This window comes from Atta colombica, unplaced genomic scaffold (genome assembly GCF_001594045.1).
Source record: "Atta colombica isolate Treedump-2 unplaced genomic scaffold, Acol1.0 scaffold41, whole genome shotgun sequence".
In the NCBI taxonomy this organism is placed as follows: Eukaryota; Metazoa; Arthropoda; class Insecta; order Hymenoptera; family Formicidae; genus Atta; species Atta colombica.
The window spans coordinates 1,959,721-1,976,660 of record NW_017259520.1 but is presented as its reverse complement, the minus strand read 5'-3'; the positions used below and the strand labels follow the sequence as shown (position 1 = coordinate 1,976,660).

Sequence of the window (16,940 nt, the reverse complement as noted above, 5' to 3'; positions counted from 1 at the left end):
ATTCGTATACCTGCGATCCTCTACGGATGCCAATCTTTTCTGCCTGCACGATGAACACATTCCGTGGACTCATCTTAAAACCCTCGTTATATTACTTATGTTTTGTATCTTTTGGAAATATTGTTTCATATTTTCTGAAAATCACTGAACAAATATTGGATGCATTCCAGCAAGAGACACAGATGACACAGTGTAACACAGTGAATTATTATTTCTTGTTTGCCAATGTTAATCCTTAGTATTATTATGATAATTTTTTGATTGTTTATTACACATAATAAATTATTCGTGTCCTGGATTAATTTTCATTACTTCTGTAAATATACAAAAATTATTACGTAATTTTTACATATATTTTAACAGCTTTAGAAAATATTTGTAAAAATATATTTAAAAAAGGAAAGAGAGACTATTATTTAATCAGATGCTCCTAATATTTTAAAGAAGAAAATGCGCAAGACATGAATGATCCAATTGTGTATACTAAGAGTTAAACAAATGATCCACTAAGATCCAGTTCCACAAAACGGTTAATTCTTAATCGAGGTTCAACTTATTCATTATCTCTTTCCAATTTTAGAATTGGACAAAGATGAGAAACAAATTGAACCTCGGTTAACCATGAGTTGTGAAACTGAACCTAAGACCCAGTTATACCAACATTTCTTTGATTTCAAGCAAAGCTTAAACTCTCTCTCGTTTTAAAGTGAAAGAGAGAAATAGAGAGAGTTTTAAGCTTTGATTAAAGCCAAAATAACTTTAGTGCAACCAAATCTTCATATATTGTGTCACTTGTACCTCTTGCTCGAAAACTATCATGGCCAATATTCAGGTTTCAAGTAGAAATTTCAAGTAGAAATTCATTTTTTCAGCACATGTTAGACAGTATTAACTCTGTTTAGTAACTGAGAAGTAAAACTACTTAGGATCTCAATCAAGATCTAAACAATCAATGCTTTTAGAAAACTGTTCGACACGACAAGTAAAACGGTTTTCCAGCGTTAAAGAATCAACAATGAATAATGCAAGTTGCAGTGCGTAACATTTTTGCGCACGAATTACTTTGTTAGTGGCGCCTGGTCGACGACGATGTTACCTGCCTGCTTCGCATGTCGATTTTACCGAAACTTGAAAAGGTAGAGACGACAAAGAGAAGCGGCGTAGTTTCTGTGTTACAACCGGAACTCGAAAGACGGAGACTTTTGGTAAACGTTGCACGTACAAAACCTACGAAGGGACATATCCTTGTATAATTGAATCCTATGGGTAAATCGCGTGTTTTAGCTGTGTCGGAACGGTGAAGCAACAAATGCTTATCAAAGAAGTATCAGCCTCTTGGTTGCTACACCTTGGAATATCTTGTTATCAGATAAACTCTTGTGGTAATAGTTTGTGGAGACACGGTAGAGCAAATATTTGACGAAATATAAATATTGACACGTTCATCTTCATATAAATGCGAATCCATTGGAAAAGTGGAACTGCAAAAATCTATTTAGTTTTGCTCTATAATTTAATAATAAAATGTTAAAAAATTATTTATCAAGACTAGAAAAATATTTATTATAAATAGTAAGAATATTTATTTTATTTTAATCTTTATTATTCATTTTTCTTTTATTATTCATCATTTTTTCTTTTATTATTCATCACGCATTTAATCACGAAAATTATTTGTTAGGGCTAAAGATATTTTTATTTTATTTTAATTTAATGTTATACTTTAATGTTATACTTTTTCATTATTTATTACGCATTTGTACTTTTTAATTCACATTAGTGTATAATTACGCTATCTGCTGAGCAGATTTCACATCGTTTTTGGAATCCTCCTTGCAATCGCGAAAGATACGTCGAGCAGAGGTGGAGATTGGTCGAGAGCCGCGATAAATCTAGTGGCTGGCGCGATAAATTTCTTTCGCAGAAACACAAAAAGCGCATTAACTTTATTCGATTATGTACCACGCGACAAACTCCTCATCGCATTATTTGGAGAGACTAAACGGAGTAAAAAGAAAATAATCGAAAATAATCATAACTGCACGGAAAAAAAAATTTTTCTGAAAAATATTCACAATTTTGTTGGATACAGATTTGAAAATGGTTTTGTTGGACCATCAAAATAATTTTATTGAAAATTCAAATTGATTGAGAATATCAATTTTTTTGCAATATTGCTCATCATTTTTAAATTTCCAATCAAATTATTTTAATGTAACTTTGTTTCTTCTAGATATGTTTATCCAGCAAAATTTTAAATTTTTTATAAAAACCGATTGATATCATTGCGGCTAAGAAATTTCGACATCGCGTGATAGCCAATAAAGTCTCATGCAAATGTAATAATATGAACATGAATATAATATATGAAATGTCAAACACTAGTAGCGACATACATTTGTAGTTTACAGTGTAGCAGCATACATTTGTAGTTTACACGTATAGTGATATCTAAATTTCAGAATCTCGGAGAAAAATATTCCGACGTGTGTTAATAGCATAGGCCGCTAATTCGCATATAACTTACGAGCGGCACAGTCTGTCTTCTACGAGATATCCGAGGACGAATCTCCGACTCAAATGAATTAAACGCACGTATGCGAGACGCGCGCTACGCAGCGTTCGAATAGCCTATAAATAACACTACGAGCGAGCATATAGTGCGCCGTTAGGCCGGATTTGCAGCAAAGGCGCGGCTCCGATCGATCCGCGACGTTTCGCATATCGATAGATCGGCGACCGATCTCGCGTGTAAATACCTTGATTAACGAGGCTTTGACTGATCGTAATCGAGTTTTCCTCGTCTTGAAAGCATCATACCGATTCTTGAGCGCATAGTCTTATTATCCCGTAAGACGTGTTTCCCAAGTCTCATTCGTTGTCTTATTGTTACTCCCTGCTGTTACAACTTACGTTATTATTTTTCAGACTATATATATAATCGATATAAGAGCTTGTTTGTAAAATAACGTGTTTATAAAATAGTTCATAAACAATGTGAAAAAAGTTTTTAAAATTCTGTATATGTTCATAACGATTTCTCGTGAAATTCACTTGACTCGTCGAAGTCGCAGAGGGGCTCGAAGGGCCCAAGGCGCGCTAAATATAAGACTATACGACTCAACCCCGCGATCCCGCGCATAAGCGCCAGTCGCAGAACTATATCTGCGAGTTCATCGAAAATAATTCCAGCCTTCAGGCCCGCGACGTTTCACGACTTTTCGTAGTAGGGGTTTAAGACATTCACTACGTTCACTGTCTAAATCACCGACACTTTCGAGTTGAGAAAATGCGATCCTGGCGTAGGGCCAGGATCGCGACTATAGATCACCTTGCGAAGAGTGTGCAGAGTTGCGAAAAATTACCTCGAGCTCGGCACAGAGTTCCATCGACGTCAATGACTGACTTATGGTGTAAGTCATTGTAAAAATCCGCGAGAGATATGGACGTGAATAGCATTGTTTATTTCTACTTTCGTCACCGAACGTTTTCACAATAACTCACCAAGAAGATAATCCAAATCGCGCAATAATAATAATACTAAAAAAAAATGATGATCTCTCAGTGTACTGACTTTCCTTGAGTCATTATCTCCATTTTTCTTCCTTCTCTTCTTCTAGTCGCGTTTGAAGCGCGTGCCACTCATAGTGCCGTACAGTCTTTGCACCATATGGTTTCCTTTCCCTTTCTACATGTTGTCTTCACAATAGCGCAAACGACACAGCGATAAATATTATAACTTGGGATCTCGTGAATACACCGCACTTTCAACGTTTTCAAAGCTCGCCGTACGTTCTTTGGATAACATAGAAAATAATTGCGCCACTTGATCCAGCCAATAATACGAATATTAATGACGTAGGATTCCTTGGATCATAAAAATTGATACAACTCTCATTATAAAGCGTCAATTTTTTGACGAGTCACAGGATTATCGTTTGGCAAATTATAAGGAGTCATCTTACACCGACTTGCGCATATCCGACGTCGAGAGGGATGAAGTTTGGCCGAAGGCCTAATCTCTCGTCTTTCCACATCGCGCTGATCGGCTTTCAGCTCGTGCTTAAGCCGCATCCTTTTACCCCATTTCGACTCGGCCCTCGTACCCACACGAGCTTCTTTCCGTCGCGTCGTCGTGGTCTCTATATTTCTTTTTCAAGTTCCGAGGTAACAGGGAAACCGGGCAGATGTTCTCGGGCACCGCTTAGCTCGCCTCATTACCACGAGTCACGTTAATGAGCTTGCGAACCTTAATTCTTCACCCAGCTTCGCCGACCCTTCTCCTCCTCTTTCTGCCTCCCGAGATTAAACCGACCGAGACGTCGCGTGTCTGCTCGGCGATCACTGAATTATTATCGCCGAAATTTCAAGGAATTCTCATCTATTCGATAATTCTAATTATCGCAAGCTGCACTTCTGTTGCGTAATTTTGCAATGAAAAGTTTACTGCGAAATTAATCGAAATCATACTAAGCCATGCTTTGTATAACATTAATCCATACATATCGCGCATTGACTTTAGAAGCTATAAACAAAACATGAAATTATAAGAGCTTAAACTTTCGAAAGAAATTATTAGAAATCAATGAGAATCAGCATTGTTGAACGTCGCCAAGAAAGAATGAGCGATGATCATAAGAATCTCAAGAAGATCTCTGGGTTCCTAAGGCGGATGGGTCGTAGATAAAGATAGATGTGTCGGTTTCCGGTGTGTCGAGTTAACGACTTGAGTTTTATCTGTCGGTGGGGGCTGTTTCGGAAAGGAAAGCTGTGGAAATGGATGGAAGAAGAAAGTTACGGATGGATCGTGTGCATGAGATGGAGAGAATGAATTTCGAAAGTTTGGAAATAAAGAGTGTGAAAATAATAGAAACAGTAAATAAAAAAAAAAGAAAGAAAGAAAAAGTAAATTTTCCAAGATATATATGTTTTCAATAGATAAGTGAAAGTTATATATTATATTATATTATATATAAGTCTTATGTTATTATTAGATAAAATTATTATTAGATAAAATAATTGCTTGAAGTAGATAATTTTTTAGGAGAAATATTTTAAAATATTATATTTCACTGAAGAAAATAAATCAGGTACATTGGGTATATGTCTTTAGTTGCATGGATATTTTAAAAACTCGCAGAGTTTGACAGACGCTTAAAGCAGTGGCTGTGAGGGAGAAGAAAGAGAGTAATAGAAAAGAAAGGAAGAACAGCAGCCAGAAGCAGAACCATACCTCGAGTCATCTGGCAGTCAGCAGGATTGGAAATAGACACAGCTCGCTCTTTCCCTTTCTACTTTCCATCCTTTCTTTCTCTCTTCCTAGTACAGGAACTCTCAATCTCCGTCTCTCTTTCGGCCATTTCTCTCTCGGTGCGAAAAGAAAAAACGGAGAACATGAGTATGCCAAACCCGGCGGAGTCGACGATGTTTTCATTGTAACGGTGTCCCCGGTCCCTCCTGATTCTTTCAGTCGACTTTTTTATGGGATCCGCTACTAAGCAGCCTGTCAAAGCGTTCTAATTTTTGTCCCGGTAAAGCATCGCCGCTTTATTAGGGGAAATAATTAAATCATTCGAAAAAGTGCATGATTATTCATCGTAATTAACTCCAAACGCTAATATTTTCATCGTTCTATGTAAATTAATTAATATTACTGTAACAAACGTAGTTTGATGATTTACAATCTCAAATGTGTGTGTAATTCAAAATATCATGAGGTATTTTTGCATTTTCTTGTCCTATTAGAGATTGAGAGATCCCTCGACCTGTCAACGAATATCGTGACAAACGTTTTAACACGTTCGACCACTGTAAACGGGCAGCCAACAGATAGTAATCAAAATCCGTGGACACTGAGCAAAGTCAAACAGCCGACCCGGTTGTCTTTACTCAGCAAACTCGTGGAAGCGCGGAGCCAATATTTAGACAGCGACCGACTCAAACATCGTAATCCGCCTTAAAACGTTGCGACACGCGCCAATCGTCTCTCCATCCCTGTTCCGCAGGATGCTATTTACTTTATCATTCGCGACGCACCGTAATCACTGCCGGCTAATTAGATCTTTATATTTGTCTCGTGATATTAGGACTTCTTTCCACACGTGGTACTTTCCTTTTCGCTGCGAGATTCGATTAACTAAGAAAATCTCATTCTTTCGTGACCTCGAAGAGAAGTGATGACGTTCGACCTTCTTCATAACTTAGCTACAAATCTGTTTTGATTATTAATTATGAATGTTACGAGATGTAACATTTTTTGAACTCAGTACAAACAGATGCTGATCGTGAATTGGCCATGGCTCATTGTCAGTGCGATAGCATATTTATGAGAAACTTTTAAAAGAGAGTTCATAATGGTACTTAAAGAAATAAAATACGAAGGAATAAAGAAAGAACACACAAAAAAAAACACTTTTGCTGAAGTATCTAAAAATATAGATAAAGAAAGATTTTAAAATAATTTCTTGAGACCGTCAAAATAATAATAGATAAAACGTTTCAACATTGATGGCAATGCTGCAACAAAACTTTCAATCAGTTTAAACGTCCTACATAATTATATTGATGATCTAAACAAAATCATCTTCAGATTTGAATCTAGTTAAATTTTTAAATACTTTAGCAAAATTGTTCTTTCTAGTTTCGAAATTATTTTTTGACACTTTAAATTTTTCGACGACGAAAACTGCAATGTATCTTCTTTTAATTTGTATTTATTTTAAAGCATTCAAAAACTTATTACTATACATACGTTTATGTATATTTATTTGAAATATGATATATATTGAAATTGATACAGCATCATAATATTTGATATTAAAGACATAAGCCCACGTTTACTGTCTTGAAAGACACACTTTACTCGCACAAGACTGCTGTTAATGAAATCTGTGTGCGGAAGAACCCGGACATCGAAGGAAGAGGATCTTTGAAGGCACTGGACACGCATCGTTTCTCGATGTTTCGAGCGTGGCGAATTGCCATCATTCAAAACGAGACGCACTGCCTCTTTTGCGGCGGTTTGTCTCCTCTCTTCTGGACCGCGATCCTCCTTTCTTCGAAATGAACGAGCGCGCGCATTGTAACGTCAATGAGAATGACAAACAAAAACGCATTATCTTATCCCGCGAACAAAGTTATACTTTGGTCATATGACTGTACCATTGATGGAAGACACCTGCCTGTGTCAAGAAGCGACACGAATAGAAGCTTTGACGAAGAGACACGCGCCATTTGTCGCGTTCACGAAGTGTGTCGTAATTTCATCCGTCAAACATGAATGCTTTTTTTCTCTCTCCCTTCGCTATAAATCACAAACATCTCGGTAGAAATATGTTTCGTTAATGAGAATTATATATAGGGAAGAACAGTAGTTATCGATTTATTATTGCAATTTTTGCGAATGGCTTTCGCCAGGGTTACCACAAAACTGGAAATCAGGGAAATGCGAAGAAAATTGAAAACAACCAGAGAAATCAGGGAAAAGTCAGGGAAATTTTCTGAAAAATTAAAATTTTTATTTTTAAAGAACTTTCATATGCATACATCACACACACATGCAATTTTGGAATACTATCAACTTAAAATTGAACAATTAAATGCAAGTAGTATTAGCAACATTAACAATATAGTGCTTTATTAAGTTACTTCTTCAACAAAATATTTAACGATTTCCAAATCAAAACGGATACAAAACATTTCAAAATATTATTTATTGAAAGTCAGAAAAATCATATGAAATTTTGAAAATTTTGAAATCAGAGAGAAGTTATGAAATTTTAGAACAAGGAATTTGTAACAACTCTGTTCACTCTTTTATAATGGGCGATTGTATCGATATAGATAAGTAGAGTCATCGTGACATAAACACACAGACACATACACTCGAGGAACATGTAGACAGTCACGAATACGTTGGTGTGAAAATAAGAATTGTAGGCATTTAAACCCGTAAATTTCTTTCTCTAATTTTTTTTCATCCTGATCTTTATATTGATGGCATAAGGCGAAGGTAAAAGGCTAGGTGAATGACAATTCGGAACACAGGAATTTGTATTTTATTCTGTGTTGTAACTCTTTTCTAGTGCGAATAAACTTTGTTGATCAAGCTGATGTCGAATCTACTTTCTTTAATTGATGACCTATCCACACATACGGCGGAGATTATAATTCAACCGCGCATCAAAATAGATATAATAGTCGCGAGTGAATTAACGTTGCAATTAATTTTTATGTCAACTTAATGCTTTTCAGATTATCCAGCAGCTCGACAGCGATTGGAACACCCGGTAACGGCAGCGGGGGTGGCGGCGGAGGCGGAAGCGGAGGTAGTGGAGGCAGCGGAGGCGGTGGAGGTGGGACTACCGGCAACGGGACTTCCGGTGGTGATTTTCTACGTAGAAGTCATCCCCTCGCGGAACATACGGCCCTACATCCCGCTTACCGGATCAACTACATGGACCATCTCTACCATCAGCTCCAGGCCTCCACACACAGTCCCAACGCCTCACTACACGGTAATTATCCGATTATATAGACATACAGATAGAAGTGTTAGCGAACAGAACAGGACACAAAAAACTATCCCTTCTAATGAATTGGAAAGCTTCGTAAAGGAGACCCGCATTTCCGCCGGAAGTCTCTCCTCTAGCGTACAAAAGCGCTTCTAACTCGATTCATCACGTATGATCTATGTCGTGGTAATAAAGCGCTTTACTTCCCTCTTCGAGTGACAACTAAGACGGTATCCATTTCGTTGACACAGCCAATCGTCGCTGTAATATTCACTTTTAAGCGAATATTATTTTCTTTTTTCTGTTTCCAGGACTGGGTGGTTTGGGGCCCGAATACCTCTTACACGCGGCAGGTCCTGCCAGCACCCTCGCATCGTCCGAATTCCCATTCTCCATTGATGGTAAGTCCAATAACATGTATCCTCTCTTTAATGTCCATGCTGACGTGTATATGTGTGACTGAGTTATGTGTGCCGTGCCTAGCTAACACACGGGTATAGTGGCACTACCGGCAGGTAGGAGATCGACTGGTTAAGAGGCCGAGAGGCTAAAAGACGACCGAAAGGGTAAACGGGGCCTCGTTAGCCGCCACCGCCGCATAATTGAATCGACTCAGAGCGACACGACCTCATTAACACCTTAGCGCCTACCCTACAGGTTGTCTCACATTTCCTCTTCCTGCCCTCTTTATCTTCTCTTTCTAATTCTGACTCAATTTCTTCACTATACGTAATTTACATATATGTACGTATGCGTATGTGAATGTACCGTGATATGTGCATTTGTATGATTATAATATATGTGTTTTCATGATTAATAATCATGATACTGTAATTCAATACTTAAATTTCCTATCTAGCTATCTTAACGCCAAAATATTGAATTCAAAACGTTAAGTCTTTTGCAATAGCAGTAAGCTTTTTATAAGATGTGTATATTTGTATGAATAAATATGTTTTCAATAATCATGATACTGGAATTGAATACTTAAATTTTCTATCTAGCTATCTTAACATCAAAATATTGAAACATTTAAAATGTTGAATCTAAATCTTTTGCAGTAACAGAAAATTATTTATAAGATATACGAAGTTAAAAATTGAAATGATCGCGGTTTTCGATTTAGCATGAGAGTAGAACCTGTTTGAAAAGCGCTATAGTTGCCGTGGCATGCTTCGCGTAGTAGCATCGGTGGAGCCGCGCCGATCGGAGTGGACGATTGCACCAATTTACATGTCTCAATCCCATGTTCGACCTGCATGCGCGAAGGAGCGAAGAGAAGAGCTGGAACATATCGAGCGTGTCGAGGTCCTGGAACTCGCGGAGAAAAGGGTACTTTGGTAGATCGAGCGAGGGATGAACGGCAAGGAACGAAGGAGAGCCCACATTCGCATATTCATTAAAGTCTGCGAGAACTCTGCGACGCGATACAAACCGGATATGGTGGAACCCACTCTTTGGCCTCTCACAGCAGAGACCTAAGATAATCGATTCCCATCACGAGTCTGGGTATTCGATCGACACGTAATAAATTATTTTATTTTAATCATCGTTAATTCGATTTGCTGCCTTTTTGAAAAACAATCAAGAAGTTTAATTTTTAGAAGATATAATTTCTCTGACATCGCAAATGACAACTGGATCGAATATAACATCAGAAAACCGCGACAGTAAGCTTGTGAAAAAGCAAGTGTAGCAATGTGAGCCGATAAATCGCTCATTGAGCTTGCATCCCATGTCATGCGGAAAAACCGCACAGCAGTTTAAACCATCGGTTTTCGTTCTGCTGCCGTCGCCGTTGACCACCGTAAATTTGATCATTGACCGAATTAATAATCGAAGGGGACAAAGCGGAGCCTTCCGTGTGGACCGGCGCGACGAGACAAGGAGGAGGAGGAGGAAGAGGAGGAGGAGAAGGAGGAGAATGGATTTCGCAAATAAAAAAAAAGGAAGAAGGCAAGCAAGAGGATCTCCAACTGCGAGTAACTTTATACTCGTTGTGCGCGAACGAGCGATCAACCGAGTGGAAATTGAGGAGAAGGGTAGGCTCACTTCTCGTGCTCATCTTCTGTGTGTATCGCTCCTTACATAGAAGAAGGAGAAGAAGGGTAAAGAGGGACGAAAGGATGAGAAGGAATGATGGAAGAAAAAGGGGTACGAAAGTGAGGTAGAGAGCACTCGCGGCTTAATCCCGCGATGGCAGAGCAAGAAATCGTGTTGGGGAAGGACAGGAGGAGAGAAAGAGAGAGAAAGAGTTGATAGTGCCGAGAGAAGGACAAGAGAGCGTAACCGCCACCATGTAACCAACGATGGTAAGTACAAGCGAGCCGCCACCATGCTCTTAAGAAAGTGGTTTGTATATTACGTCGTTACGCTGCGGTCACAGGCAAATCGCCGCTAAAACGTTCAAACCACAAGATCGAGCTCTCCTCTTAAGTCTTCTCGACTCTCCTCTCTTTCTCTCTCTCTCTCTCTCTCTCTCTCTCTCTCTCTCTCTCTCTTTCTACACTTAATATTCTTGGTTCTTCTCAATCTTCCATCCGACTACCTATGTACCCGATTACCACCTCAGTGGTGAATGTTAAAATGTTCCGAGAAAGAGCATGTTAGCACATGACAATGGTAATTAAATTATAAATTCTGTCAGCTTTCTGTTTGACATAGAAATGGCGAGTGAATGAGATTGAAAAAGTAATTGGGAACTGAAAGTTGGAAGTTTCTATTTACATGAATATCAAGTTAAATTCATCCTTTCCTTCAATTTCAGTTTCAGCATCATCGCGATTAGGAAGTCCGCGAGCCTCAGCAATTAGAGCGAGTCGGAAAAGAGCACTCAGTAGTTCACCGTATTCGGATAGGTTCGACATCGACAGTATGATTCGATTTAGTCCTAACAGCTTGGCGTCAATCGTCAATGGTTCGCGAAGTAGTAGCGCAAGTGGAAGCTATGGACATCTTTCTGCTGGCAAGTAAAATTTCTATTTATAATTTCAATTATACATTGAGAAAAAATGCTATTGATTCAATTAAAGTTTATATTACGGACTGTCACTAACATAAAGTAATTAATTCATGTATAATTTGTAAATGCCTTGATTATTGAAATAATAATTTATGCCTTTATATCAATAAAAATATACATGAATTAATTACTTAATGATTAATATTACAACAATGATTAATATTACAAGTAATATTAATATATAATATATATAAACTTTAATTGAATCAACAGCATTTTTTTCTCAGTGTACGGATAATCAAACAACTTAATCTTTAATAAACTTTTAATAAAATATTAGTAAAGATATTTCTTTACTAATATTTTCATTTGTTCATATCTAGAATTCTAATTCTTAGAATCTAGAATTCTAATTCTTAGAATTAGAAAAGATTCTAATTCTTATTAGGAATTCTAATTCTTAGAATTAGAAAAGGAAACAGCATAAGTTAAATTAAGATTAAAGTCAATTTAAATTGGAAGAAATGGATATAAATTTAGTTAACTCTCACGCGAGTACTTACGGGTTAAAAGGCAAATGTATCTGTTAGTGCCGCTATAGCAAACAGATATGTTTTTAAAGAACGATCGAAGGCGATAGGCGGCGACGTATTACAGTACCAGAGCATAAAGCCATTATATAGGCGGTAACCTTCTTGCTCGCGAGTTAAGAACGCCCGGTAATTTGCGATTAAATGAAGTAATTAATGAATTAAAATTCAGACGGCGTGGCATGCCGGTCGTTTGTCGGCGTTGCATCGTCGAATACCCGCAGGATGTTGCCGCTCGTTAAATTTGCCTTCGATGCATACGTCATTGTAAATACACATCACCTGTATCGTTGTATCTCCTCTTTTATTTATTTCGATTTTATTCTTTATTGAAAAACAATTTTCAACCTTCTTAATTTACATTTCTATAATTCTTAATGGAAATTAAATTCACCAAAATTTTTTGATGATATTTCAATCATTTATAATATTTATTCTGAATTTGAGCGAACTATGTCAATCATAGTAGTGATAAAAGCATAATCATAAATATAATTAATGTATAAATATGTAAAATTACATTCGGATGAATGCAAGCTTCTTCGAGTTACCATGTATGCATAGTATAATAGTACAGTTCTACCTACGCACGGTTATTTTATGGTTTCGTAACAGAGAGCTCACGATTAAAATGCAAGCTTAGCCTACGTGCCGGAAGTTCGACGTGTCGTGCTCGGACTATCAAAAGAACGGACATACGGCCCGATTTCGTTGTTATTCTTATATCGCAACCATATTTGAGCGATTCGATGTAAAGTATTAAACATCCGATACTCGTAAACTGCTAAAGATTCGTAAACACCTAAACATCTTTCAAATCATAATTTTATCATAATATCTTGTATAATAATATCTGAAGATCTTTTATTTTGAATATATTACTGCTACAAAATTAGCGTATTCTTGGCATTATGATGACGAAACGAACTCCACCATTACCAAATAACCATAGATATAGATATAGATAAGAGAACTATATAAACAGTGCTTCATAAAACAAATGGTGTCATGTATACATGTATCAGTAATTAATCAATCTACATTGCAGCAATGAGTCCAGCATTAGGTATGCATCCCGCCAGCATGACGCCGCACCTGCAGCAGTTACAAGCTCATCTTTTGAGTCGCGCGGCTGCGGTGGCGCTTTTACCTCACACACATCCCCTTCAACCACCCGCACCACCGCCGCCACCGCCGCATCCTCATTCTCACCCCCATGCTCACGGACTGTCTCCTCATTCGCAATTGTATCCCGGTGTGCCATCTCATTCCACATCGTCGGCGACGCTCAGTCCGCACGGAGCCGGATTGCCTCCGAAGAGTGAGGTAAGCGAAAAAAATTAATAAGACTTATAATATCAATATGTAAATTCCAAAATCTTGGATGTTCTTCTGCAAATAACAAATGTTATAAAAGGTTGTTATAAATTCTTCATCCTAAAATTTCATTACTTTTCCCTGATTTCCAGACAAAATTTCATGATTTTCTCTTATGCTTTCAACAACATTTTGAAATATTTTGTATTTTCGTCTTGATTCAGAAATCGTTAAATATTTTGTCGAGAGAACAATTTGACATAACAATGTAAATTATTATTAATGTTTGCACTTAATTGTTAAGTTGGTAGTATTCTAAAAGCGCATAGATGTGATAAACACATATTATAATAAATTCCTTTAATCCCAAGAATTTTAATTTTTCAGAAGATTCTCTCTTTTCCCTGATTTCCCTGATCATTTTCAATTTCTTTAACCCTGGTTAAAGAAATTGAAAATCAGGGAAGTTTTCCCTGGTTTCCAGTTTTGTGGCAATCTTTATATATATAATTAAGTCATTTTGAAAAAATCAATATGATACTTAAATTTATCGTATTAAATTTAACCTAATTTGAGTTGTCATTGCTCCTACAATTTGACACTAATGTCAAGTTTAATTCAAATTGAACTGTTTTAAACTGTTTAACTCCACTATTTTAGTACAAAATAACGATATATTAAGTATGAGCAATGATGACTTACTAGCAAATTATTAATTATAATTAAGTTAAATTTGACGGCTATAGATTTAACAGTGTTAGAGTATTGTACAACGAGAATATTATATGAACAGACGTTAACTCTGAACAGGAGGAGAGCGCAATATGCTCGCAATAGCAAACCCGGGAGTGCCATTCGATCGTTTGCGAGTCGAGGATATGACGATATACTCGGTGGCCCGTCATCGATATTCATTGGGAATAAATAATTGTACTCTCGTATCCTCCATCAGATGCGCGCTCAACCTTTCTTAGCTACGTTCCGTTGGGCGTCTAACGATGGGCGACAATGGAACAAAACGAAGACAGAGGAGGGGAAGAGAGAGAGAGAGAGAGAGAGAGAGAGAGAGAGAGACAGAGAAAAAGATTGGGTTACTCTCTCGCGAGTAGGTCCTCGGGTTACAAGCAATCTCGCGCACATTATTTCGTTCGATTCCACCCTCTCCTAACCTTTATTTTCCCACCCGCCCGATTCTTCTTCCTTCTTTTACTCTGACCGTCGCTTCCTCGTCTTTATCGTTTCTTCTCTACCGCCATCGTCGCGGCGCTGGACCCGCGCTGATTTATTTGCATCCGCGCGCTCGCCGACGTAGGCGCGGCGTTTTCATTTTCTGCTCCGCGTCTACACACTGTAAAGTTTACCGGCGTGATTTGCATCGGTTTGCATTTTGTTTCCATCGTCGTGTTCGCTTGTCGTCGTGCTCCTATACGCGTGTCTATACATATGAGAATGCGATCCATGTTTATGCGATATTTTTGTTATGGAGATATGTACAATATATTTGTGCTATAGCAAGATCGAACAGGTTTCTCTATTTCTCAATTTTTTTCATTGCCTTTTAATATCGAATATATTCGCGTTTTTTATTTCACTAATGAGGAATCATTTATATGTATATTAAAGATGTACAAGTCAAATTATTCTGAAATATAAAAGTTGCTAGGTAAAAAAAGTTATTAGGATACTAAAAGTTCTCACGTATCATTAATTTTTTTCTATTAAAAATGCATCGTTACTAAAAGCACTTATTATTATTATTATTTTTATCTCTTCTAATTTAAAAACTGGTTAAGTAATAAGAATTGCTGAAAGATTTATTACTCGTGATAATAAGAAGCAAATAAAATATTCTTAAAAATATTTAATTAAGCAATATGATATTTTTCAAATTTTTTTCACTTCCTATTTTCATTGATCTACTTTCAAATATAGTAATCAGTGCGATTGAATACCTAATTATCGTCTGTCAACCTGTAACAGTGCAGAGGTGGAGAAACCTGCACGTACGCATGATCTCAATTAACTATTTGGAATTATATCTCTATTAGAGAGAGACTATGTAAGATTGAAAAGTGGAAAAGATATTATAATAGCAATGCGATTTATAACAGTTTGCAATAATGAACCTAATCATTGCGTTTATAAATGCGATAATTGTGAAATTATGTGCGCCACGTGATACGATATGAATTTATAATAAATTGATCTAATTATATTGTAATTAATGAACTTGTGAGTTGATTGGAACTTCAGAGATTTCAATTTTCCTACCCAATAAAAATATACTCTTGAGATTACAAGCACTTACATTCACTATTCCAAGTTCTCCGGGCATTTGAATAATAGAAAAAATATACATTAGAGAATATTTAGTTAATACCTCTCTGATTTTTATGTACAGAGCATAGAGTCATGCAGGAAAGCATCGGAATCATCGTCTCGCTCGGTGACAGCCGAAGCCGATACTTCCTCAAGGCGGGCCGCCACCAAAGTTAAGAGGGAACCAGCGACGACGACAACCAACGCAACCACCACTACCGCCCCACCGACTCATCCTCAAGGTCTTAGTCCAAGCGAGGATCTCAGAGATGAACCTGGTGACTTCATCGAAACAAATTGTCATTGGAGAGACTGTGGTCTCGAGTTTCCTACACAGGTAATATGCGGGCATATGATGATATCTTTATCATTTATTTCTTCATCAAGACAAGAATGACAGGAACAATTATGATTTTTATACTGCAGCTTTTGAAATTTCAAATAGAAATAGAACATTAATAGGAATAATTAATTTTACTAAGAAAAATGTCGGTTGAAAATGGACGAATTAGAATCAATAAAAATTCTGGTTATCCCAACTAAAATTCTAATAGTTTAACCAGAGAATTCTGATTAACCCAACTAGATATATTTCTCAGTATAGAACGTTGAGATATTTTTTGAAATTATTTAAAGAGAAAGGGAGAGAGTCAAAGATATAACACGATAATATCACTATCTGTATATCTCAACGAAAGGCTCAGTCTTATCCACATTAATCTGGCATGCATCTCCTTCCAAACAGGATGATCTCGTGAAGCATATCAACAACGATCATATACACGCCAACAAGAAGAGCTTTGTTTGCGGTTGGGAGGAATGCTCGAGGGAGGAAAAACCCTTCAAGGCTCAGTACATGTTGGTCGTGCATATGAGAAGGCATACGGGTGAAAAACCACACAAGTGTACCGTAAGTAAAGTACTTACTTGTTTCTCCCGACCGAAAATTTTTTGTATTAATCAATTATACATAAATGCGTACAAATACTTGTGAGAAGTGACTTTCCAAAATTTTATAAATCGCGCTATTCAACGCAAATTTTATTTGATCTGTATTGCAGTCAGCTATTAAAAATAAAAATAGCAATCAATTATAGAATTTAACATATTAATTTAAATTATTATCTTATTTTTAAGGTTAAATCTTTAATAAGATTTTTAATATCTATATTAAATTTTAATTTTACTGATAAAAAAATTAAACATAATTATTATAATTTTTCATATTGTATGGTTTAA

The 16,940-nt window shown here is 36.9% G+C and overlaps 1 protein-coding gene across 1 annotated transcript in view; it reads left to right on the top strand.

Annotated features, from left to right (window-relative positions):
• LOC108691160 (transcriptional activator cubitus interruptus) overlaps nucleotides 1-16,940 on the top strand; it is a 92,042-nt gene that overhangs the window by 65,836 nt on the left and 9,266 nt on the right. The window contains exons 2-7 of the mRNA XM_018198816.1: nucleotides 8,254-8,516; nucleotides 8,825-8,914; nucleotides 11,281-11,478; nucleotides 13,114-13,391; nucleotides 15,784-16,038; nucleotides 16,447-16,611. Of these exons, the coding sequence (XP_018054305.1) occupies nucleotides 8,254-8,516; nucleotides 8,825-8,914; nucleotides 11,281-11,478; nucleotides 13,114-13,391; nucleotides 15,784-16,038; nucleotides 16,447-16,611 (1,249 nt within the window). The remainder of the gene's footprint in view (nucleotides 1-8,253; nucleotides 8,517-8,824; nucleotides 8,915-11,280; nucleotides 11,479-13,113; nucleotides 13,392-15,783; nucleotides 16,039-16,446; nucleotides 16,612-16,940) is intronic.